Source organism: Indicator indicator, chromosome 16 (genome assembly GCF_027791375.1).
Source record: "Indicator indicator isolate 239-I01 chromosome 16, UM_Iind_1.1, whole genome shotgun sequence".
In the NCBI taxonomy this organism is placed as follows: Eukaryota; Metazoa; Chordata; class Aves; order Piciformes; family Indicatoridae; genus Indicator; species Indicator indicator.
The window spans coordinates 19,101,968-19,128,392 of NC_072025.1; the positions used below are offsets into that span (position 1 = coordinate 19,101,968).

Below are 26,425 nucleotides of genomic sequence, written 5' to 3' on the forward strand. Positions count from 1 at the left end.
GTGCAAATTGCTCTCCTGTTGGGTGTTGGACTGCTGTCCCTTCAGCAGGGACAATTAGCCTCCTATTAAGCTAGCAAAAATGTGTCTGATGTGGAGGCAGTGGGGTACACATGAGTGCTGCACTCAATTTCCTCATTGGGACTTCACATGAGGACAGTTGATTGCTCCAGGAGGAGAGAGGAACCACTCTGCAGGCTGAGGGTCTCAGCATGAGTGAGGCTGTGTATTGGTGGCTGTGCCTTAGTATTGTTGCCAGGAGACTTTCATTTATGTGACTTTAAGCTGCTGTGCCACCCTGCAGATGACTGTGAGCATGAGGCTGGGGATGTGTTTAAGCTGCTATTGGTGGATGGTGCTAGAACTCTCTAAGCAAACCTGGTGAGAGTTTTGGTGAGCAAAACAGAAACATGTTTGCCAGCATCCTTCTCTTCCTATAACTTCTGGCATGGCTTTCAAGCAACTGCTTCAAATGTTGCCATGAATGAATTTCTGCCTACTGTTCCCTCCTAATGACTGTGCTTCTACAGGTGATGGGGTGCTGTGCTTTTCACAGGCTTAGGTGATGGCTGAGATCTTTACCTTTCTAGGGGTGTCTGTGATGCCTGAAATGAAGAGTTGTCTCCTAACATAACCTGACACACAGGATGGGCAGCTGAGCTGCAACGAACTTCATCTCAATTTCCCTTTCCCTTCTGAGGTGTGGGAAACAAACCTGGGTGATGGAAGCTCTGAATTTCTCTCCCCACTGCTCCAGGGTCTGTCATCAGGTTTCACAGCCCAGAAATACTGCAAACAGAAGGTTTATTTAGCCAGTTACTTAAGGCTGCTGGTGTGGTCATCCTCAGTTCACTTTGCTTTGTATTTATGGAAACTGATTCCTTGCCTGCGAGTCCCCACAATGGTTTTGGTGCTGCCAGTTCACAAGGAGCTGGCTGAACTCTGCCTGTGGGCTCTGACATGCATTGCAGAGGGGTTGGGCACTTGTTTCTCTTTGTGCTTGCTTCTTGGTTGCCTCTGTTGCCTGCTGTACCCACATGAAAGCTCTGTGCTTTTCCAGACAGGTGGACCATGAGTTGATGCTGTTGTCCTGCTCTCCCTCCTCATGCTACTGAAGGAGCCTGGGGTACTGGTTTGGTAGGGTGCAGGCAGTGGTACAGAGCAGCTCCTCCTGAAAATCTTAACCCTACCTACTGTACATGGACAAGAGAAACAAAGCTTTATTTCCTTGAGTTTTGACTCTAAAAAGATGCAGTTACATTCTCTTCTCTTCTCTTCTCTTCTCTTCTCTTCTCTTCTCTTCTCTTCTCTTCTCTTCTCTTCTCTTCTCTTCTCTTCTCTTCTCTTCTCTTCTCTTCTCTTCTCTTCTCTTCTCTTCTCTTCTCTTCTGAATGTAACAGACATGTTATGATTCTGGCACAGTAACTCTCTGCATAATGGAAGCAATGCATGGCCCAGAGGGACCTTGGGATTAGACTTGCTGCAGGCAAGTGTTTGATGTGTGATGCTCTTGTAGATCATGTCTGGAGAACATTGGGCCTCTATAGGTGGTTGTCCAAGTTGCATCAGCTGAGTCTTGGACTTTGCTGCTCTGTTGTTCATTTAGAGGTGCATGCAAGGGGCCAGCCCTTCTTTCCCAGGAGGCTGGAACTTCTTTTGGAAGGGGTTAGTTTTCCCTGCCACCAGGTCTTTGGCCTTTTTGGCATGTGTCTGTGCCCTGCTGTCCAGGGAGGCAGAGGCAGAAGTGGACAATCAGAGGAAGGTTCCTCTTGCAGCAGCTTGTTCTGGGGTCAAATCACAGCAGAGTGGCATCGCCACCCTGCTCTGATTTGTCCCCAGAACAAGCTGCGGATCCTCCAGGTTAAGCCCTGACGTTAGCAGGGGATAAAGACACAGCACAGCTAAACCCCACAGGCCTGCAGGAGCAGTGGGAAGAGAGCATGCAAGAAATCAATGCTGGGTGACTTCATTTTTGCTTAACATTTTCAAGTGCTTGTGGTGTGGTTCATGCAATGAGTCCAAGAGTCCTTATTAACTGTGTGCTTAGCACTGCCTGCAGACCATCATCAACTGGCAGAAGAGTGTAACAAGCTGGGGGAAAGTGCATACAAAGCTGCTTTGAAAGGGAAAGAGTATGGCAGGAGAGCAGCACACACACACAGCTGGGGAAGGTGCTTCACTTGGTGAAGTGATGCCCAGACCTTCCTCTGCTCTTCTGGTGCATTTTGCTTTGCCTCTGCTGATATTTTGTGGTTTCTCTGATGTCTCCCCTCCACACCCCTCGTGGCTCCCTGGTGGTGCCATCATGTGGGCTGAGAACACCACAGAGCATCAGCCATAGGCCCCACATCTTCAGTGGCCTGAGCTTCTTGTGCCGCAGGGGTGCACTGCAGGCTGTAGGACATCCTACCCTGTGGGGATTCACAGAGATCCTCCTTTACCTTGACCCCTAAAAAACAACTTAGGAAACCCAATGGTAAAAAGAGCTCCATTTGTGCGGTGTGGCTTCCATTGTGTTTCTTGTGAACTGCCATGTGGGGAGAACAGAGAGGGCTGAGGGGTGCAGTTTTGATGCCTTTCTGCTTCTACTGGGAACAGTTTGGCTGTGTCAGTTCCTGACATCATTCTTCAGTTTCGGATTTCCCCTTCTTGGATGCACTGCTGAAGTTTTGGGGGTTGTTTGTCTGTCTTCCTTACTGGGATTTGGTACCTGGTTTCCAGAGAAGTGATAATTGCCTGTTCTTGCTGAAATCAGTAGAGAAATTCCAGTGAGTGGTAACTGAACTTTTGCCAGGCAGAGCTTTGAGGTGGACCTCAGGCTTGGAGTCTGTCAAGTTAAGAGCCATAATCAATCCCAACCCACACTTCCAGCCCTGGATGATTGCTTTGCTAAAAGAAGATGATGGTCTGTCCAGCAGTAAAGCAGAATGCAAGCACCAGACAACTGGGTTTGAACTTTGCTATTCATTTTTGTCTTGGGGAGTGTAACTGCTGACTAATCAGCAGGAATACATTTGGATTGTTCTCTGCACTGCAGAGGGACTGGTTCCAAGTGCTGGTTAAATGATTTGCTCTGCTCTTAGTGAGTCATTTGTGACCTGTGCCCGGTTCCTGCAGATGGAGTGACTTGTTGTAAGGGTTTGCCTATGATTTCAGACTATTTGGCCTTTTTTTTCCCCCCTTTTTTTCCTCTGAGGGTTTGCTTCAAACGTTCATGTTGTGTGACTGGCTGACTGGTGCTGCTTTTGCTCTCATGTTGGGTGAGGGAATGTTTCAGCCAGAAATGTAGTATGGAGAGATGCTCTTTGGTCATCTGGTGTTTGGGGTTGGCCTTAACCCCATGTTTCTCTTTCTTGGGATTGGTACCACTCCACCAGCTCTGTCTGCAGGCATGAAAAACTGTTGTTCCCTAGGCCTTTGCAGTAGTTAAGAGCTTGTTTCAGAGCAAGCAGCCTTCATGGCTCCAGCCTGAATTTTGGGAGCAGCCTGTGTCTGACCTGTATGTGGATCTCCATCCACTGATGGCAGTGCAGCTGCTGCTGGGGGTCAGCCTCCTTCAGAAGAAGTCAGAAAGAGCCAGGCTGGCACTGCATTAGGCTCACTAATCTGCCAGGATATCTGAATAAGCTAACCATGCCTGAGTCATCATTATCTTAAGTGACTCAGAGATGTGTCCAGCCTGCTTATTAAGATAATTGGGAGAGGGAGGGAAGAGTGTTTGCAGTCTGGGGGTTAGATTGGTGAGGCAGTGGAGTATTGTAGCAGCTGACCCAAAAGAGAGGGAGCTCATGGCCTTTCAGGTTGGTGCTCTGCCTGTGTGCAGGAGCTGGTCCTGCTGAGGTTCAGTCCTGGTGCCAGTGACAGGGATGTGAGGTGGCATCATGGTAATGCAGTCTGCATGTTTCAAACACCACTGGTGTGAGCTTGCCCTTACCAGGCTGAAGAGTTGTACCTCTGCTCAAAATTCCTGAGGAGGCTTTGTTGCCTGGTAACTTTAAAGGTGCTCTGGATCCATAGAGCATTGCACTTCTGCTGCATCAGTGCCATGCAACGTCTGAGGGACAAATAGGAGCAGCTGGCACAGTCACTCTCTTGGTCCAGTCCCCTGTAGACTGCTGAAGGTGATGGCAGGTTTGGTTTGTGTTCATTTGGTTTGGTTCATTGAATGGTACCAGTGAGGCTTGCAGGTTTTAGAGTGTTTAAGCTCCATCATACTCTCAGTGCTACTAGAACAGCTCCAGGGGTGCACATCCCCCAAACCCTTCACATCTCACCATGCAGAGACATTGCACACAACAGAGAAGGGACTCCCTTAAAGACAGGTAAGTGCCATTTTTCTCTTTCCAGGGAGCTGTTGTGTGTATTATGATAAATTCAGACTTCTAGCAGGAATTATTTTGATAGATCTGCTCCAAATGCATGAAGAATAACTGACTGCATTAGATGGTATCAGTAAGAAACTGTCAGTCAATGCTCAGGAACTAGCAGGGACTCCTCTGGTGGAAATGTTGCAGATCTGGCACTGCATGAAGGTGGAAAACCAGAAGATCTAAATGCTGCTGCAGTCTGGGCTTAGCCCTCACTGCCACTCCTGTTAGACTGCCAGGTCAGGGCTGGTGGCTGGAGGATGCAGCTAGGGTGCCAGCAGGTATGGCAGAGCTGTTTTCAGCATGGCCCTCCAGTCCTTTGGAAAGCTGAGGAGCACAGAACTGCAAGGGTGGCTACTTGGTGATGGTTCCAGCCTCTCATTTTCATCATCAATAAGCTAAAAAGCCTCCAGTGTGCCTTAACCTTCTGCCTGGTGCCAGCAGAGTGTGTTACAGATGGATCACCTCTTCCACAGCCACATGAAATGCTTGCCACTGGACCCTAACAGAAGGTCTGTATAGCCACAGCTTCAAAAGAAAGCAGGAAAATCCCTGGCAGTGCATCCTGGATGAAAATCCTGCCTTGTGTCTAGGCTGAAAGTTTGGTATAATGCTGAACATCTCAAAGGGGACTCCTGGGAACTGGGTACTGTTCTGTTTAGGTCCTTAAGCTCCTCTGCATGACTGCAATGCATGAAGCATCTAATCTCATGCCAAATTTCCTTCCCTGGGTTCTGAGGAGCTGGCCTAAGGCTCAAAGAAAATGGGGGTAGGTTGATCTCAATAACAGTCTTACAAGGAAGGAAGAATCTCCCTCATCAAAACAAAACAGAATCACCTTTAGGAAACAGAGAAGACTCCTGAGCATATCATCAGGTATACTCAAATGAGTAAGTATCACCAATGTCTCTTCTAAGGAAGAAGGTCTCTAAGACTGCAAAGAACAAGGAAATGTGGTGATGATGAGCTGTAGATACACCACAGACTGAAGCCTGCCTCTGAAAAGACCACTGAAAACTAATGGACTGCATGGGAATATGTTTGGATCATCCCTTGAAGGGCTGGTTCAGGCTTCTGGGGCATGTCTGTGCCATTAGTTTGTATCACTGTGTAGCTCAGGTTTGACAGCTACCTGGGCTTTTGGCCTGCCAGTAGAGGGAGGGGAGGCATCCCATAGCTTACTGGACACAAGCCATGGAGGACTTTGCTGCCAGGCCTGCCCTGTCTGAGACCTCTCCTTCTCTTGCCTGTGCCCTTCCGAGCCACAATGGATCCTCATGGGTTTGGAGCTTTCCCAAGATCTTACTCAGGCTTATGCTTGGGTTCCTCAACAAGATGGTCATCTCTTCAGCTGGAAAGAAGGTTACTCTGCCATAACATCCTTGGAACTGCCTGAAGTGATGTTCTTGTCTGAAGCAGTAAGTAGATGTTTGCTGATCGTGGTGCAAGGCTGTGTGCATGTTTGTGTTTGTATGCACAGTAAGCATCAAATATTGATGGTGGAAAGGTGGTGCTGGACTTCCAAGAGAAGAGAACAATGATTAAATGTGGTCTGCTGCCCAAAGCAATGATCTGGCAGCTGGGATGGTACATTAGGCTGTGACATGGAGGTAAGTCTTTGCTGCAGAGTCCCCATCTGTAATCCTGCATAAATGATTCCTGTTCCCCGCCGTGCGATGGTGCTGTGTGCACACTCCTGATGCCATGGATGGATGAGAAGGGCCTGGCTTTGAGCTGGTCCTGAGTGTGACTCAAGAAAGCCATTCTCAAGACCCTCAGCAGCAATCACATCCCTGTGTGCTAGAGACTGAGCTCAGAACAACCTCTGGGTTTGGAAAGAAAAGGGGAGCCACATGGGTCCTTTCCTAAGGGACATCCTAGCCCAAGTGCAGGCACTGCACATGCTGCTCTCTCACAACTCCCCTGAATAAAGTTTCTTTGTTCTAGGAGATACAGGTGATATATTTTTTAAGGCTCTGTGAATCATTCATATCCCAAAGATGAAACTGAGCAGCAGAGCTAAGGAAAGGCTGAAGGTATGAGGGAAGGAATCTTCCATTATTTATTGTACTAAATCTTGACCTGGGAGCACCTTCTTGCAGTCCTTCCTTTGCTTTGGGAAGCCCTCTTTTCTCTAAAAAATCTGAAGCAGTCTCCTACTTCCCGCAGATAATTGTAGCAAGAACCCAATCAAGTGCTTCCCTTGTGCAGCTTGATGGCTGTCTTTCGAAGGAGCAAGTCCTGGTGAGCATGTGAGAGTGCAGTGGGGCTGCTGGCAAAAGCATGGACATGTTGGCTGGGGGAGAGGGTAAAAGAGTCCTGCCTATGCTCTGGGTCTGGCAAACAGTGGCAGGAGAAGTACTGCTGAATGGCTTGGAAGGAGGGGCTGGTTGCTTTCTGACTGAGCCAGGCACTTCCAGGCTTGATGTGGCACAAGCCAGAGGTGAATAAGGGCTCCTGCTCGTTTGTGGCCACTTGGTGGTCAGTGTGAAATGATTTTGTGGGTGCCAGTCTCATCCGTGGCACCCAGATATTCACAGCACAGGAAATGTCTGTGATTGCTTGGATGGGTGACTAAATTCAGAGCATGGCTGCATGGTGCTGGCTTGTGGTGTCCAAGGGCTGGAGCACCTCTGCTCTGAGGACAGGCTGAGGGAGATGGGGATGTTCAATCTGGAGAAGAGAAGACTCTGGGAGCACCTCAGAGCTGCCTTCCAATACACGAAAGAATCCTCCAGGAAGGCTGCAGAGGGATTTTTCATGAAGGTGTCTAGAGACAGGACAGGGAGGAGTGGTTTGAGTATGAGAGAGAACAGGGTTAGACTGGATCTGAGGAAGAAGTTCTGCAGTATGAAGGTGGTGAGACTCTGGAACAGGCTGCCAAGGAGGCTGTGGTTACCTCCTTCCTGGAGGTGTTGAAGGCCAGGTTGGATGAGGCCTTGAGCAGCTGAGTCTAGTTGAGAGGTGTCCTTGTCCATGGTGGGGAGGTTGAAGTAGATGATCTCTGAGCTCCCTTCCAACCTGAGCCATTCTGTGACCTCTTGGTAAAAAGAAATAATCAACACAGGCTGTCTGAATAGCACCAAAACTCACATCCAGAAAAGTGAAAAGGGTAGAAGAGAGACTGATTGGCTGGTTGGTTAGTTGCAGATTTGGGGAGGTGGGGGGACTTTTGGAGGTGGTTTGTTGTGGGTTGGTTTGTTTGTTTGTTGGGTGGGTTTTTTTCCTGTAATCTAAGAGAAGGGCTTGACGTTGACCTTTCATTTTCTAAGATCAGAGTTTTCTTTCTTATCTCAGTTGTAACGCTGCAAAAAAAAAATCAGGTTCTGCTTGTCCTGATTAAATGGTAAAGCATTGTACCACCCCAGCAGGAAACCGTCCTGTTGCTTTGTTATTGCCTTTTTAATTACTGTGACCAATTCATTGGCAAGAGTAATATTATTGCTGAGGGCAGGAGACACCTTCTCTCTCCATTGCTATCTGGCCCCAGGGCTTATATGATGCAGCACTGGCAATAAGGTGAGATAAAGAGAACTTCATTTAGTTGCTGCTCTTCATTTGTGCCTGCTCAAGAGCTCATGAGGACTCAGTTTAACCCTGGGTGTTTAGTAATGATCCAAGGTAAAAATAATCCCACTCCCACCCCTGCTTTCTCTGTGGTTATTTATTATCAAGAAGCTTTTGGAGTGCTACTTGGGCTCCCCGATTCAGGAAAGACAGGGAGCTGCTGGGGAGGGTCCAGCAAATTGCTGCAGGGATGATGAAGGGACTTGAGCATCTCTGCTATGAAGAAAGACTGAGAGACCTGGAACTGGTTAGTCTGGAAGAGAGAAAGCTGAGAGGGGATCTGATCAATGTCTATAAATATCTGAGGGGTGGGTGTCAAGAGGAAGGGGCCAGGCTCTTTTCAGAGGCACCTGGTAACAAGACAGGGAATAATGGATGTATCTAGAACACAGGAGGCTGCACCTTAACATGAGGAGACACTTCTTTACTGTGGGGGTGGTGGAGCCCTGGAGCAGGCTGCCCAGAGAGGTTGTGGAGTCTCCTTCTCTGGAGACTTTCAAAACCAACCTGGATGTGTTTCTGTGTGACCTGCCCTGAGTGATCCTACTTTGTATCTCTGGAGGTCCCTTCCAACCCCTACCATTCTGTGATTCTGTGATACTTGTGCTAAACAGCACAAGGAAAGGGGTGGCCAGCTGTGGGGTGGGGATAGTAGGAGGCTAAGCACCCAAGCAGGTTTTACCATCAGAGCTGGCAGCTCTGATGTGATGCCCAAGAAGGCTGCTGCTAAAACTGGGTGAGAAATGATTTGGAAGCATGTGCTGTTCCTGAAGATTTTATTTTTTAATGGAGAAACCTTTCAGGCCCCTCTTGAATTCATAATGAAGAGCAGGTTGAAAAGAAGGAGAGGGCAAATGAAGACAGTGAGGCTTGCTAACTTCCTTTAAAGCTGGAAGGTCACCTTTAAAAATGGATGAGTGCAGCGTTTGGAGGAAGCTCCAAGGCAGCAGGCCTGGGGTTCAGCACTAGAATAGGAGGCAGAACAAAGATGAAAAGAAGAATCCAGTTGGGATCTAGGAACAGCTGCAGAGCTGCAAGTGCCTGTGGTGGGCTTGGGTGGAGGCAGTGTTGGAGGGAGCTTCCCTGCCTGCTCTCTGGAAGCGTGGCGAGGTGCTGGGGAGCGTTAAGCTGGGTGCTGGATAGGCAGCTGGGCTGCCCAGGAGCGTGGGAATCGCTGATGCCGTTGTGGATGTGAGCTGGAATTTGGGTTTAAATTCCACCTTTAGGGATGCTGAGTAACCCTGAAGAGGTCTCCTCTGCTTTGGTTGTGTCCATGCTGACTTTTGCCTTTTCCTGGGGTGCCTCAGGGAGTGGGAAAGGGGCGACCGCAGCCTGAGCCCTGCAAAGTCTTGCTGTGCAGAAAGCTTTGGGGCTGTCTTTTGGATGGTTTCCTGGCTCACACTGCCTTGTGAGCTGGTGCAAGGCATGGTAGTGCCACTGTGTCATGTGAAGGTATGTGAGTATATTCCTCCTCTCCCCATACCCCATCCAAATCAACATAATGGGCACTAGGCTACAGCCATCAGGTATTTCCTCCCCAGAATATCCAAAAGATGATGTATCACAAGGAAAGGAGCCCAGCATTTGAAAAGGTAAGACCCCACCCCCCTGCATCCATTACAGAGCTTTCTCCCCCATGCTCCCAGTGCCAACCCTTCCTTGGAAACCACCAGACTCAGCCTGGGAGCTGACTGGTTGTGGAGCAAGCACATGGCAGACCTTTCTTCAGCTCTAGCCAGATCAGGCATATCTTCAGGGAGCTCTGTTCCAACAGGTTCCAGATCTGGTCCCCAAATGAAGGGCCTGGGTAAGTACAGAGAAATGCATTTCCCCCAACACCTTCAAATCAAAGCTGAAAGGTGAGATTGCTCCTCTGAAGTTGTTGTGTGGTGAGTTGAAAGGACAGGATTGCAAAGGAGAAAGGACTTCTGTGAATCCCCAGGTAGTTTGTAAAGCTTTGGGATCTACTGAAAACTGCTGCCACATGGTATTTTGTCCTGCTGTATTACTTCTCTTTTCCTGTGTCTGTCCTGTTTGGAGGTTCTCAGAGCACTCTTACAATCAATAATCAGTAAGTCTTGTTAGGGGGAGGGAAGGGAAGGGAAACTGAGGCAAGTGTGTTGCCTTCCCCAGACTGTTGCAGCTTGTACAGAAGCACAGGGAAGTGCATGGCCTGACAGGGACCAGGGTACCCAGGGAAGAATGGGGACTGTGACCAGAGAAAGCTGGGACCCTGTCACTGGTGGCAGCTGTGTCTGCCCCAGGAAGAAGTTCCCTATGACAGGGAATGAAGTGACATTTCTTAAGGGTTCACCTAAGAACTGAGCTCATTTCGTCTTTAAGCCCTTGCCTGTCTTTCTCCCTGAGCCAAGGCACAGGAGCATCAGTCACATGCTATCTGTTGCTTATTAAGTGGTTTAACAAGCCCAGCTAATTACAGTGTACTCAAGGATTTGGTAGCTTCTGAAAAGGGTCCCTGTTTGTTTGTGGCAGTGCTTTAATACATTAATACACCAATTAATCCTTGGGGGGTGTGTGTGCTCATGCAGTTTAAGATGCAGGAAAGCATGGTGATGGCTTTCAGATCAGCTGGGGCTTCTCTGGCTGTTTCAGCTGCAGCTCTGAAGGGCTGCTTCAACCTTCTCACTGGAGGAACCTGCATAAAACCAACCCTCCCCCAGAATATTGTTTTACAAGGCTCTGGCAGGCATGGGCGCTCTGTTGTTAAGGTCTCCTTCTCTCAGACAGGCCTGGAAGCATTTCTCAGTCTTTATTTCCATCTCGGTGATGGTGATACAGGCAATCTGTGCATGAAAGTCTTGTCTTCTCTCCCTCAGTTAGTCCTGAGGGGTCACCAGAAGAAGCATGCTGGTTGCCACATTTGAACTTGTTTGCAGAGGGCACTGTGCATTCATTAAGCCCCACAAGTAGTGAGCAATAATCTGTGCACAAGGCACACAGTATGAGTTGGTGCAGGGATGGGGCTGGAGCAGGCAGCCAGGGCCAGAGGTAAAACCCTCCTTCAATGCTCTTAGAGTTCAGTGAAAAGGCAGCAAATTGAGATTGGGGTTGCGGGGGGGAGGAGGAGAAGGAGAACTGCCAGATTAAAGGAAATTGAGGAGCTGTAAGAAATACACTTCAAATTGAAGAGCATCTAGGATGCAGTGATTATATTCCCTGCAGAGCTGAAGTGCTGAGGAGGGTCTGCAGAAAGGGACAGCCACACAAAGCCAGTGGCCTTTTGGTCAGCAGCCTGGCAGGGAATGAAAAATGAGTTGAGGAGAGCTGGCTGGGCTTTAATGCAGGTCTTTAAGATACAGTTGGGAAGGCTGCTGTAAACATTCAGCCTAGTTAAAATAAAGGCAATAAAAGAGGGTAATGAAAGGGCTGATGTACACCAGGCTGGCTAAGCAAAAGATGGAGACTGTGGTGGGGCAGCCTTGGAGTATCACAGTGAAAGGAGAAGGGAAGAAGAAAGCAGGAGAAAAGAAAGGGACAGAAAGCAGCAGCCATACTGACAGAGTATTTCAGCCAGCAATGGTCTTTTTTGCACAGAAGTATCTCTGAGAGACAACAAAACTGCCCTCAGAGCAAGAAGGGGCTGGAGACTGGAGGAGAAGGCTGAGCTGGTACAGAGGATATGGAGGAGAAAGTGCTTATCTTGAGAGTGATAGATGGAGAACTTAGACAGATGCCAGAGAATGAAAGTCAGCTTATTTCAGAGATAAGAGAAGGATTATTAAATATTTTTTCATCTGCCAAAATTGCATCCAGCTTTATGGAGGATGAAGAGAAAGATCTCCCTGGGTCAGTGGCCAGCTGCTCAAGGGCATGGGACAAGGTGAGCATTCTTTACAGATGGAGAGCACACCCACCTGTGGGTAGGCACACCACTTGGCAAGCTCTTTGCTGACAACTTTAAGTTGCCTGTCTAAAATGAAGGAGGTGGATGAGAGATGGAAGTGGTGGACATTATGGGGACAGGAGCCACATCAGCAAGTTTAAGCTTTGCTTTGGGGAAATCTTGAAAATCTTCTAAAACTTTGAGGGATGTTGTGGGAGAACAATGCTCTGTGAAGGCCAAACCCATGGGGGCTTGCAGTGGTGGGAGGTCACACTGAACTAATCTGCTGGCATTCCCCAGGGATCTGCCTGTCACTGTATTCAAGGGAAATTCAGTGGATGTAGTAGACTGAGATTTTTCAGCAAGTGCTTGACATGAACCCACCTCAGAGACTGATGACTGGAGATAGAAGCCTTGGTGTAGGAGTTAAAATAAGAACCTGCACAGAAAACTGCACCAAGAGCAAGAGACAGAGAGGAGCTGTTGCTAGAAGGGTTTCCAATTGGAAAGAGGTTGAAAGTGATGTGTCCTGGAGGTCAGTCTTCATCACCTGTGTTGTTCAGGCAGTCTGCTAATGATCTGCAAGGAAACACTGAAAGCAGCAGCCAGAGCCAGCCCTGCTGTAACACCACAGACCTGAGGGAATTTTTTTTTTGCAGCACTGACTATGGCTGAGGTCTCAAATGTGCCCAGTGCCTGTCCTGATTTGGGATGTGTTTGAGAGAGAAATCCCAACAGAGAATAGGAGCAGAGAGAGAGGACCTCTTTGAGCCTCCTGCAATACTGTGAACAGCACCTGAGGAGATGTGGCATGGGGAGGCTGCAGTTTATGCAATGGAGACACAATGCTGCCTGTGAAGAAAGGATACATGAAGGAAGGTGGATAGCATAAGAGCCTTTCCCTTCCCAAAATGAAGACGTGATTTTGAACAGCTCAGTAAATTATTTTTGCCTTCTTTTTATTTTTTTTCCCCCTGCTTTCTCCACAATTCCAGTTTCTAGAGTGGAGACTTCAGATGACTTGGTGTGAGCTCTGTTTGCAGGAGAATTGCAGCCTGGCTGTGTAAATGCAAGAAGTCAGAGTGAAGTTTTGAACTGCTCATCTGCACTCAGGTATTGAGCTGGGTAGGTTTGCCCATTACCTGCTTGAAAAATCTCTGCCTTGGGAAAAGGTTAAGGGACTTGATGTAAACTCTGATTGATAAAGAAAGGACATGGAGGTGACCTTTATAACAGGAGCTGAATTTGGGGTCACTCTCCAAGCTCAGATTGCAGTAAGGAAACAGGATTTGCAGGCAGACTGATGGATTAGATTAGTGGAACCCAGCCTCTGATTTTTCCATGTTACTCTCCCAGTATCTGATGCTGACCCTCTAATTAAGGTAGTTAAGGCAGGCAACACATAAACTCTTCAAGATATTTTCCAATTAGATGAGACCTATCCTACACCAGTGAGGAGAAACAGCTAACGGCATATGGGAAATCTTTCCACCATTATTCTCTGCAGCATCACCCACATAGACTCATCCACAAACTCCCATTGCCAGCTTTGAGAAGTCCTTTTTTTATGCCTCTGCATCCTTAGCTAACTGCCAAACATTATTTCCCTTCCCCTCCTTTCTTTGCAATCCTGCTCATTCCAGTCCTTTTCACCAGCAGTTTATTCTTGCTGTAAAACTTCAGTAGACACATTTAAATTTAAGCTGTTTAGCCATATATGATATCTTTTTTTTAATGTAAAAGCATATATACATAATCTTGGCTCTGCAGCTGAAGATCCTGGTAGGTTGCCTTCTTTCTGTGCCTTGAATACCAACTTAGCAATCATCCAGTCCTCACACATAGCTCGCTTAAAGCTGAACATGCACCCTTTCCCCATCTGCAATTAATCATGTCTACTGAGGCTACCAGCACTGCAGACTGTTTTCTTGAGTCTCACCAGGGCCCTTAAGAAGAATTAAGTGGGTATTTTTTTTTCCCCTGGTGCAGACACTGATGTTTTGCCCCAGGAGGAAACTGTAGGCTTTTATTTGTTTTTCCCCTCTCACGCGCAGCAAAGTTTGTGATGTCTCTTCCCTTGGAAATTCACCCCAACCATCTGGCTCATAACGGTGTGAGGCACCACTGAAAGCTGACAGACAAATGAACAAATATCCAGGGTTTTATTACCCCCCTGGTCTCTCCATGCTGGGAGTGTCAGAGACAATAAACCACAATGGGTTCTCATTTATAATCGTACTAAAGACAGGGCACGGCGGGGGGGAAGGATAAAGCAGTGCCATCAGGGAAGGAAGCTCAGTGTCCTAACAAGAGCATGTGGTGCCTTAAATAGTCCTGAGCTCCTGGTGAGGAGGGACTTCTAAAGCTGTGTCCAAGCAGAGCTTTTTCTGCCCAAGGAGACCTTTTGCTGCTTCGCTTCACCTCAAAGTGCTCTGCTTCAGCCAAGGAGAGTAAGTTGGTGGTGGCAAAACAACTGCTCAGCAAGTGGAGGAGGCTCTGGAGTCAACACATTGGCCAAGCCACTGCCTTTCAGAGGTCCTCTTCTGCAGGATGGACCCAGGCTCCTTAGTCTTGTCTGCAGCCTCCCTGCCATCACCCTGGTTCATTTTTTCAGCAGTGTGGGGGACCCAAGAGGAAAGGTGGATTTCTCTTTGTGTGAAGCATCACAGGAGCACCAGTCCAACATTCGTTGCCTCCTACTTCTGACTCAGACATAGACCAAAGGAGTACAGGAAGCCCCAACTATGCAGAGACCTGGAGAGCTAAATGAGGACCAGCTGCTATCCCCATCAGATTAGCTAATTCCTTTGTAGGGTCAGTCCTTTATTCCTCTCTGCATAATTTGCTGCCTCGTAACAATTGCTGAAATCACCCAAACCACAGTAATTTTAGAGCCCAGCAGGCAGAGCTGTCTCACATTACTCCTCCTTCAGGGGTTTCCTTCTGCAGGAGAAGTTGGCAAGATGAAAAAAGGGATGGGGTTGTGCAGACAAACAAGTACAGAGAAAGCCAAGGAAACCTTAGGCAGAAACAAAGATGGAGCAAGCTCCATTCAGGGTGTTAGGAAAACATGAGTCTGAGGGAACACCTCATCAAGCCAGAGATGGAGGCACACCTCCTGTGTTGGCCCTGTGAGAAAGGGAGCTGGAGGAGGTGGGAAGGAAGGGGAGAGATGGAAATTGGGCAAATTGGAGAGAGGCCTTTTAATGAAACCATAACTTGAGCCTGAGATCTGTCTTTCAACACCTCATGTTTTTACTCTGTATAGCCTCCCTTCTGGAATTTTCTTGTTCCATGAGTTTGGCTGGATCAGCCACTTCTTTAATGACCACCAAAGGAAGTTGTTGGGAGAATGACTGGCCATGGGGCAAGAAAGGAGAGAGGTGCCCAGAGATCACAGAAGCAAAAGAAAGGCAGAGGATGCTCTGTTTTGTCTAAAATTGTCCTTTTCCTTTGTGATGATGATGAGGCTGCCAACAGTCAGAAGCATTTCCAACCTGCCTGGAGCTCCAGCTGGAAAATGCAGAACACCAGGACCCCTCACCAACGTTCCTGCTTTAAGACAGTCCAGAAATTCTGTCAGAAGAGATTTTTCTGAGGGTCTTTTCTTGTTTCCACTTCTGGAGGGAACTGCTCTTCTAAAAATACTTTATTTTGTAACCAAATTTGGGGCCAGTTCATACTCTGCCCAGAGTGGGTTTTACACCAGGGACTACCTCTGTGGATTGGTGCTCCAATCACATTCAAACCACCTTTAATGCCACCCTTCTAATAGTCACATAGCCCCCAGAACATCTTCAGTACATCTGGGGTATTGTATCATTTGTGGTGGGGGAACGTTAAGATCAGAAGCAGTTAGGAAGACAAGGACAGATGAGGCAGATGCAGCCTCTGGCTAGAAGCCTCAAAGCAGAAACTGAGCAGCTTTGAAACAGTGGCCTCAAACCCTCCTAAATCCTCAAAATTGCAAGGGAAAGCTTAACAGTGAGACCTGAACCCAGTGCTAAAATATCTACCTGGGTGTGCAAGTGAACAGCAGCACGGCTCTGAGACAGAGTGCTGGGACCAGGATGGCACTAGTAGGATCTAGCTGGTAGGGCCAAAAGGGCACTAAATTGCCCATAGGATGTCTGTTGGTGAGAGATGTACCCACTGTGGGGGTAAGGGCTAGCTGGGCTGAGCTCTCCTGTTAGCTGTTGGAGGGAGCACCGGGTGCTGGCAGCAGTGATGCCAGGCACACGTTCGTGCCTTACTGTCACTCCAGGTGGGGACTGGAGTCTAAACAAGGCTGTTGCAATGATGAGCGAATGTTTTTGGTGCTACTCCCAAGTTTGGGAGTGGGAGGAAGACTCAACATGGAGAAAAGAGTTGGGAGAAAAGCTCATGTCTTGATATGAGCCAATTAACCCAACCTTGAGTGACACCTTCTTGCTGGGATGTTGCAGGGGTGCCAAGACAGTGAAAGCCCAGGCTGAGTTTACTGAGAGCAAACCCCTTCCTACAAAGGACCTGGCAGCTCTTTTCTGGCCTTGCAGCAGCTTAGCACTACTCACAGAGAGCTGAGGGGCTGCTGCCTGTGTCAGGTGCTGGAGTCGGTCCCCAGCTTTCTGCCATGGAGATTTGACCAGAGAATTCTGAGGCTTGGTGGTACCTGAAGGCAGGCATTGCCAGGCTTCTGGCCCCTCTGGAGCAGGCAGAGCTGTGGCAGTGAACTCCCAGGCTGAAGTCCCCAGCTGATAGCCAAGAGCCTCTGAGACCCTGGGGACAGAAGGTAAGCCTCTGTGTTCTTGCTGGGAGACAGCCTCCAAGCTGCAAGGCTGCTGCTGAGCCCTGATCACTTCCAGCTTTCTTGTGATTATCCATCTCAGCTCTAGGATGCTGTTGTGTCTGATTACTGCGTTGTTGAAGCCTTAAGCCTGAAATCTGACTACTGTGTGCTCCCTTGAGGGGCAGCCAATCCTCCTCCATCCCTCCACCAGTAATCCCTCCCTTCCCATGGAAAAGTAATAAAAAAGAGAGACAAGTGGTGTCTGTCTGCAGCAACGCTTTCCAATCAAGTGAAAACTGGATGGGAAATCAAATCAGCGGGTAAGTTCCTGCAAAACACAGCCTTATCTCTTTAAAATCTCTCCTTTTGATGGGATGAACTGAATGGCAATGGTTGCTGATGTAAAACAAACCATTATTCCTTCTATCTCCTCTCCAAGCCCCTCTCCCTGTAGAGGCATGAGTCTGAGGGAGGGAGATGCTCTCTGAAGACTATTTTCCTCCGTTAAATAAATTCACTTTCAAATAATGTGTAATTAAATGTGTGGTATTGAATTAATGTTTTATTCTGAGTGCTTTGGCAGCAAGGGACCTAGGGGCTTGGCTGGTGGAAAGAAAACATGTTCACCAGAAAGACTCCCTTCCCTTCTCTCCTTCCCTTTTTCTCCCACCCTGCCAAGAATCCCAATCCCTGTTTCCAAGAGCGAGTTGGTGAGGACCATGCTTTGCGCAAAGTCCTTTTATGATACTTTGCCATAGGTCTTTTGGGCATTTCACCCAAAGCAAAGACTTCTGCAGCCCACTCCAGTTGCTCCTCTCTCCTGGGCTTCATCTTCCTCCTCCTCAAAGCCTAGTTGTGTAGTTAACCTTTGTATATAAAGGCAAAGCCTGAGCACCTCCTTGGGATGTGAGTTTGTGCTGGAGCTGGAGAGGCATTTTGGCTTTGCAGCCTAATGTCAGCCACCAATTATTTGGAAAGATGCAGGAGGTGATAGGAATCATTGATATGTTTTAAAGTGTTCTGTCTGGAATATTAAGAAGGGTTTGGTCCCTTCAGCAGTTTGTATTCCCCTGGGAGACAGCTGAGGAGGAGCTGGTGCCTACAGAGACATGGGTGTGCAGCGGGTGAACTCACACTCAGGCTTTGTAAAAAGGCAACAGCAGCAAGGGGGGCTAGGGGGTCTGTCCTAACCTGAGGGGATCTCGTATGTGCCTTGGGCACAAGGAGCTTGGACAGAGGCAGAATACATGGGGGGCACGTCTGGGAGCCCACTTACAGCTGTGTGCCTGCTCCCTAACCCCAAGCCCAGCAGCTGCAGGGAACCTTGTGAGGATTAGATTTCTTTTGGAAGGTCTTCCAGGTCTCCATACAAAGAGACATTTTAACCACTGAGAAGAGCACAGGTGAAGGGATTTACCTTGTTGGATCAGGGAAGGTTGCTGTTGATGTGATGAGCCCTCACCTGAGTAACTGCAGTATGTCACCAATCTGCAGAAAGACAAGGAGATGGATGCTGTCCTAAATGCAAGAGCCTGCTGCTGTGCAAGGCCCAGGTGTGCTGGATGCTTGCTTGCTTTGTAGTCACTCTCCAACATTTGCTGGGGCTGATGTACCAGAAGTTTCCTCTTGCTGTCGCTCCTTTACTTTGGGATCTCCCCAGGACGGCTGCTCAGCCTGCAGCACTATGTGGTGTGGTGCATCCCAGCTGAGACTGCTCAGCACCCAGTAGCCATGGGAAACTTTATACTGCTGTCTTCATAAAACACTGAGTGGTTATCAGTCAGATTTATGGGACTGAAGTGAATAAGAAGAGCTTGAAATCATGTTTTGTTTTTAGAGGAGTGTCAGGTGGTTTAAGCTGGGACAGGAGGTTTTGCTTAAGAAGTGCTTGTGAGCTGGTGCTGGAGGTGGTGCTGCAGCAGCGATGCAGCTGCTCAGGGAGTGCTAATCCGGTGGCTCTCTACTGCTAATCAGATCACTCTGTGGGCCTGGAGGGCTGCTTCACAGAAACAGCTCTGCCTTGACTAGAAACTGGCTGGAGTTAGCTGGCAACTGACTGGCAGTTCATGGGGGCAGGGCTTCCTCTCCTCCTGCTGTTGCAACAGCAAAAGCCAGAGGAGCTGGTGATGCCCCAGCTGCTGGAGGTGTGCTTGGAAGTGGTGCATGTAAGGTGTTTTCAAAGCAGCAGAGGTCTGCCTTGCAGAAGTTGTCCTTCTCTTGTTTTCTTGATCTTGATTATGCTGAACATCAGCTCCTGATGCAGATTGGTATTCCTGGATAAATTTCTTTTCAGCCCAGGTTGTCCAGCTAAAGGTGTCAAGCCCTGCTGGTTTGTACCAAGGTTCATTTACCAGCGTGCTGTGCATTAGCTTTGGGTCTGCTGGGTCAGCTGGGCAATAATGCCTCCTTCACATCAGGGTTCTGCACTCATGCCTTGTGTCTGCTCCCAGAGAATGAAGGGAATGTAAAGAACTTCAGCAACATAAAGTAGTTGCCTTTTAAGGTTTGATCATGGATGTTTGATAACATAATATACAGTGGAGCACATGGGGCTGCCTGGAAGCAAGTTGCCAGCATCTTGGTAAGGTACAAGAGATGGGAAACAGTTTGAAGAAAGGCTGTGGAGCCAATGACACATATTGGTCTGCTGGAGATTAGAAAATCTGAAAAGAGATGCAGAGAGAGGAATAATTTAGTAGAAGGAAGATTTCAAGTTGTTTCCATCAAAGCCAGAGGAGAGATGGGTGGGAAATGTGAGAAAGTCTCTCTCTGTGTAATTTTGCTGTACGGACACCCAAATGGCTGTGAGAAGCTGTCATGCAGAAATAGTAAGACTGAAAAACACTGCCCCAAAGTGAAGATCTGAGCAAGGTGGTCTTGTCCACAGGGCCTGCAAAGAAGCAGGTGGGAGGGATCTTGGTGTATCCATATGTCAGAGCCCAGGTGACTCCACTAAGGACTGTGGCTGCTCCAAGAAATTCCCAGAAATTCCGAGATGCCTTACACAAACCTCCATGATTTGGGGTCGTTTTCAAAGGACTGTCAGAACTATTTGTTGTTTATAATCACGACTCTTTTGAATCTGAGTCCTTGAAGGGTGCCTTCACAGAGGAACTTGGCAGAGAACCAGCTTCTGGGCACAGCGCCGAACTGCCAAGGATTGTATCCAGGCCTTTTCCCAGAGGTGGCTCATGTCAGAGCAAGGAAAGAAGCCACCAGAAGTGGAGGGTTACCTACTCAGAGTCCATAGAGAGATAAGAAACAGCCTGTTTATGTCCCCCTTTTTTTTTTTAAAGATGTGGGACTGATTCTCCATTTGTCTATGTGTACTTCCCAGCAGCCCACGACTGAAATCAATATCCTTCACTGACTTTGATGGATTTGCACCAGGCCAGGAGGGAGACACAGCTACCTTATGCATTATCTTCTCTCACTGTGAGACAAACCTGTGAGAGAATGACTTATCAGCCCTCCAGCAACAAGGCTTTTTGATCTAATCCTACCTGATCTGCGCCTTTGCTCTGATCGGGTGCATCAGGCAACTCCTCAACACGTTTGGTTGACATCCAGGTTGCAGCTGACTGCCTGACATGAAAGGCATGGGTTTGGTTGTTCCATTCCTTAATGACAAGCTTCACAGTGTAAGTTACAAGCTTTATTTAGTTGGTTTCAATTGTCCCAGAGCAGGGAAGCTGTGCAGGGTTTGTTCACAGGAATTGCTTTAGCAGCGAGTCAGGAGAGAGCTGAGTGAATCATTGCCTAAGTGAGAACTTTGCTACTTTTTTGTGGACAACTTCTGTATAAATTAAAAAAAAAAAAAAAGAAAGGAAGAAAAAAAAAGATAATTCTTTGGCATAAATTAGTTGTTACAGCAAATGACTCAGCCACTGAAAAATGTCATTGTTGTTATCATTTATAAAGGGCTGTTGATGCAAATGAGGCTTCAGAAGCTTATGAAAATCAAGGCTATTACCACTAAAAGAAAAAAAAATAATACTCAAACCAGGATCAGACTCAAATCAGGGCACCCTAGAAACACATCTAAAAGAAATTAGTTCTGAACCAGATATTGAACAACAAGAAATGGAGAAGAAAAAAAAAAAAAGATAAGAAATGAGACAAAGCTAAGGGAAGGAGGAACTGGTGGCAGGGAGGCATAGGAAAGGACTCCATGTGTGTGGAGGAGAAGGAGCTGGTAGAAAATGGATATTGGTCTTATTTAGGCTAGAAGAAAACCCTGCTGCTACAATGGGTGGCAAAAGTAAAAGGAGAAATTGCTATGGTTTTGTTCTTTTTCCCCAGTGAGCTGCGTGTGGTTCATGAATGAAGAGTCCAAAGACAGGAAACCCACTAGAAGTACAGCAACCAGCTCTTAGGAGTGGGAAAGTAAGAGATGTGAGGATTTAATTTCAGACCTGGTGTAAATGATGCAGCTTAAGAAGCAGTTTTACGTTTTGCTCTAGCTTAAGTACTGGCACTGCTCATGGTTTCCTCTGTTTGGGGTTTGATTTGTCCATTTACCTCCTGCTGGAGTCATCTGTGTCCAAACACAATCATCTGCAGCCAGGTTTCAAGATAATTATCAAGCCATTGTTTTAAGGATGTAGACTGTGATGACATCCTGGAATGCAGAATTTGCAGTTTCACTGAAGCCATCTCTGTTTCAGCTGGTGCCCAGGGCTGATTTGGAAAGGAGACAAGAATTGGAAAAGCAGATTCATGAAATGTACCCACACAGCTTCCCAGTTTCTGCTTATGTGGTGGAAATGTGGTGGTTATTAAGGGAAAAAAAAAAAAAAGTTGTTTTAATTGCACACAGTCTGTTATGAGCACTCTGTGCTCTACCTGGGATTTAGTGGTTGAGTTGGGGATCTTTTTGCCTTGACCTCATCACAAGCAAGAGAGATTCTCTAATATGAGTGTAAAAGATGGGTGAAGAGCCATTGAGTCTGTGATTTAAAGGAGAAAGTTCTGGCTCTTGCAGGCTCTATCTATCCCAGGGGCCAGCAGAGAAGTGACCCATCAGGACATGGTAGATTGATGTATGAGAAGAGCAGAATTCCCCTTTTCTTCTTCTATATCCCATGGCTGTGCTGGGTTCACACGGTTAGCAAACTGGAATATGCTTGTGTCAAGGAGAGGAGCAGCAATGACTAAGGGACACATGGGAGGGAATAGGAGGAGGAGGAAGTTGTTGTTTTTAGACAGACCCTCTTCTGACTGAGTGCACTTGAAGCACAGATCAAGTCAGCCATCCTACAAAAGGTTCCAAGGAGGATAGGTAAGATCCCATTGCAGAGCCAAAGCCACAACCCTTCTGCCTTAGCTTTGCCAGAGAAAAGGAATGGTTTCTGCTCTGGAGTCAATTTGTAAAGGTGAGTGCCTGTGTGCCACCATCACTGCACTGAAGCCATGGGGAACCTCCAGCCAGCTGCAGGCTGAGTGTGTTCTGATGTGCTTCGTGTTTGCTCAGAGTAACAGCAAAGGCAAGAGCTTGAAAAACGTTCTCTGTGTGTTATATCTTGATGGACAAGAAGGAAGGAGGGAGGGTGGAGGGGTGGGAATCTGCCCAACTCTTCTTCTGTGTCATGCAGCAACATAATAATTCCAAAACAAGAGCCACAAGATGTTTCATTTAGAACTGGAATGACTTCAGCGTTGCACACTCGCATCCTTCCTGTAGATACAGCACGGCCTTGAATGAGCTCCCATCAGGCTGTCAAGTCTGGTTATTTTCCTGTCAGGTCTTGCTGTGGCTCCTGCACAGGTTCTTCTTTTGAATTGTCTCATTGGCTTGTTTTTATAAGTTAATGGAACAGGGGGAAGGGGAAGAAAAAAACAAAAAAGAAAGAAAAAAAGGCAAGAGTGGTACTTAGGGGAAGACAGTTTGCATACACCTTGTCAGCAGGGCTGACTGCAACACAGTGGAGACAGATTAGCACACCGCTGCCTGCCTAAAACAAACAAACACCAGCTGTTTATCAGACAGGGCTCAGCTTTCTCCAGGAGGAGGTAAACAGATTTATGCAGATGAACCTCCCAGCTGCCCTTGCAGCACAGCATCTTTCATGGCTATTTGGTCTTCCTCCATGAGTTACAGCCAGGACAGGCGAGCGAAGAGATGCAAGGTTAGCACAATAACACAGCAAGCTGCAGGCGGTGCCAGGGTGGTTTGTCACTGCTTTACGTTTAAAGCCCGTATTTAACAGTGAGGTGGAATTAATCATAGTGTTGATCTCACTGTGACTGGAAGGACTTGATGTCAAGTTCAGCATTTTGATTCAAGTTCAGCATGCCCACGAGCATGAGGGGGAAAAAAAGAAGCCATTTATCGTCACTCGCTCATTATCCCATTTGTGCCTAAAAAACTAGGATGCAAATATTGAGGTGGAGAAAAGTTGTGGTCAGCAAAAATGCTTCTCTGACTCTACATTAAGATTGTCCAGTTGCTGTCAAACTGCTTAACTTCATGAACCTTCCTTTGATAACCATTCAAGTTTTGCTTTAAATCCAGCAGCGCTACCTGAGTCCACTACCTCTAACGGATTGTTCCTCCCTCATTGCAGCTCTATTCCCACAATACCTCCTTCAATTCTTCACATAAATTTTCCATGAAGCTTCTCAGGTGACCCTAGCAACTTGCTGTGAAATGTGCTCTTAAAGACAGATGGGATATTATTTTAATAACGTAGCCATAATCACACAATCTGGACACTGGCTCTTGGAGATGTCTGATCATTTATTAAGATGTTGCTGGGAGGGAAAGTTTGGAGCTGAAGATTTTTGGGGCAAGGCCCTGGGGAGTTCAGAAAGAGAGGTTTGCTTTAGTTCTTGTGGTGTTACCATTAATCCATCAGAAGTGGAAATAATACCAAAGAGCATTGCTGGTTACTTGGAGGCAGTTTCCTTTTTCATCTTGTTTCACACCGAATGGGGCAACAGGATTGCAGTTGCAACATTTCAGTTGGGGTTCTGTGGTATTTTTGGAAGTGTTCTTGAGCTCCTCTCGGTACAAAATCATTTCCCCATTGCTTTCTTGCCTGCTGCTATTCAGGAGACCCAGAATGCAAATGTGTGGTTGGTCAATGCAGTAAATCCTAGGTACTGTGCTGATGAGTGCTGTAGAAATGCTTGCCAAGAGAAAGAGGAAAAAAACCCTTTTCCTCTACTCTATTAAGTAAATTGGTGCCATTTCAGCTTTTCTTAGATTAGGACTTTGCTCACCCAAGTGCATCACTTAACATTTCAACACACAGTATTTCAGATTTCTCAAGGTACTCCTTAACCACTCAACTAAACCAGGTGGAGAAGGCAAAGCCCACGTGTGATTTGTTCTCCCTGGCTGTCACTGCAGATTTAAACCCAAAGTCATTGGGGATGTGCTACCATCCTGTGCTTTAATGTTACCAATATTATTAATATTGGTAACTAACAGTTTTCAGGCTGTTGAACAATTAATGAAAAGGTCAGTGGGAATCCTCCACAGGGGGATCATTCATTACAAGCCCCATTGCTTATGCAATCTCGCAGCATCCATCTTCCCAAACAAGCCAAAGGGCCAGGCAGGGCAGCTCCTCCAGCCTGCCTGTGGGCTCCTGATTAAAAAGCTTAATTGTTTGAAAGCCATCAGGATGCTAGTCTTCCAGTCCACTGGATTTTGATGCATCAAGTGGTACAGAAATTGTCATGGGGCACCTCGTGTCTCTGCAGGAGCCTGAGTGGGTGGTAGGAGTTGGTGGCACACTCTGGTCAGTGTTAGTGGTGCTTCCCTGAGGCCACCTTTATCAGTCCCCTGAAGGAAATGGATGTGTGCATACCTGTACAGCTCCTGTGGCACGTGGAAGAGATGGAGAAGACTCTAAAGCAGCCAAGTTTGTGAGTAAACAGCTGCAGGGCCAGGTTATGAATGCCCCAGAGTAGGAGTGGAAGGAGGGCACTGTTCCATCCAATGCCTCTGCCTACAAGAAAGCTGGGGAAGGACTTTTTAGGCTATCAGGTAGTGATAGGACTAGGGGGAATGGAATGAACCTGGAAGTGGGGAGATTCAGGCTGGACGTGAGGAAGAAGTTCTTCCCCATGAGAGTGGTGAGAGCCTGGAATGGGTTGTCCAGGGAGGTGGTTGAGGCCTCATCCCTGGAGGTGTTTGCAGCCAGGCTGGATGAGGCTCTGACCAGCCTGATGTAGTGTGAGGTGTCCCTGCTCATGGCAGGGGGGTTGGAACTGGCTGATCCTTGTGGTCCCTTTCAACCCTGACTGATTCTATGATTCTATGATTCTAAATGTATCAGCTTTTGCTCAGCAAGCACTGGAGAAAAATGTGTAGCACTCACTGCCCTGCCATAACCATCAGGCTGGTGCTGGAGATGGTCTGTGCTGTCACAGTTCTCAAGGCAGGCAGTAACCACCAGTGAAGGGCAGTTAGGAGAGAGAAAGTTTTGAGTACTGTGCCTCTGGAAAATGCTTTGATGGCATGGAAAAAAAAAGACACTTTCTATTACTAGAGGATCTGTATGGGTGCTGTGATGTGAGGGAGGTTTGGCAGGAAGAAGCTGTGCCCTAGTGTTGTTCCCAAAAGAGACTGTGGAGACCTCCAAGCTCTCCCAGCAGACAGTGGCATTTAATAACAACGCAGCATTCGTGGGTCTCCTGCTGACTGCTTCTCTACTCGTGTAGGTACCCAGTACCTGGGTAGATGCAGCCCTCATGAATGACCTTGTTAGCTGAGCAGCCTGATCTTCAGAGGCCTCTGTACCTTTGTTAAATGAATACCTGTTGCTCTTTTGATTCTTCCTGAAGCCTTGGTTGCTATTCTATGTCGCTCTTCACCGTCCTAAATGTCAGTGGAAAGGATCATTGAAACTAATGGGTTCGGTTTGTCTGTTGTGCCAGGGACTTTATCCTGGGCTGACCTTGTTGCTGAGGGGACAGTAATGCAGGAGTTGGCTGCAGGGTCAGGGTCTTGCTGCAGGGCAGTGCTCAGCACTTCCTGCTTGTGCCTGAAGGTGCATGGAGGTCAGTGGTCCTCCTCCTCTTTGGCATGCTTGGACTTGACAAAGTTCAGCCTCAAAAATCTGCCTGAATTTGGGGTTAAACTGATCCCACTTGAAACGTGAAACTCAACAGGACCTTCTAATCTCCCCTGACCTGGCATTGGAAGTATGTGACCTTTGCTGTGCCTCACAGGAGATGAATTATTTCCAGGGTCATTCCAAAGAGACTCTGGTCTTTGTAGCAGATTTTGCCCCACAGGTTGCTCTCCCTGAGGACAAGCTTGCTGCCAGCTAGTAGTGAGAACACAACAAGTCTCGAGTGCTTTCCTCACAGATGTTTTGCATAAGACTAGCTCCATCCCAGAGATGGTTGCATTCCGTGGGTGGGTTCAAAGATCCCTGCAGGTATTTTTGCAAAGCAATGTCAGACCCTTTTTCAGCTTGCTAGAAAATTGAGTTAGTTGGTTTGCCGTTCCCTGAATTAACCCTGATTCATTCTCCCCTCAACCCTCTCCCTTCTTCCTCCCCTCCCTCCAACAGATGTCCAGCATATTAAGAGGAGAGACATCGTTTTGAAGAGGGAGCTGGGAGAAGGTGCCTTTGGGAAGGTGTTCTTGGCAGAGTGTTACAACCTCAGCCCCACCAACGACAAAATGCTGGTGGCAGTGAAGGTAAATCCCAAGGGTGAATGGCAGAGAGTAGGACACAGGGGCTGGCTGGCAGAGGCTGGATGAGCCTGCGTGGGAAAGGGAAGCAGGGGAGGGCTGGGGGCCAGGGGTGGAGATTTATCTGATGCCAGAGATTGTGGTAAATCCACTTAGTCACACCAAGTTTCAGTATTTTCCTTCAAGGTCGTCTGTTCTCACCCATGCCAAAGCCTCTCCTCCTGCCG

The 26,425-nt window shown here is 47.6% G+C and overlaps 1 protein-coding gene across 4 annotated transcripts in view; it reads left to right on the forward strand.

Moving 5' to 3' along the window:
• The window catches only part of NTRK3 (neurotrophic receptor tyrosine kinase 3), a 250,744-nt gene that overhangs the window by 179,472 nt on the left and 44,847 nt on the right, over positions 1-26,425 (forward strand). For all 4 annotated transcript variants that reach the window (XM_054388351.1, XM_054388348.1, XM_054388349.1 and 1 more), the window contains one exon: positions 26,074-26,204. In XM_054388351.1, coding sequence (XP_054244326.1) covers positions 26,074-26,204 — 131 coding nt within the window. The remainder of the gene's footprint in view (positions 1-26,073; positions 26,205-26,425) is intronic.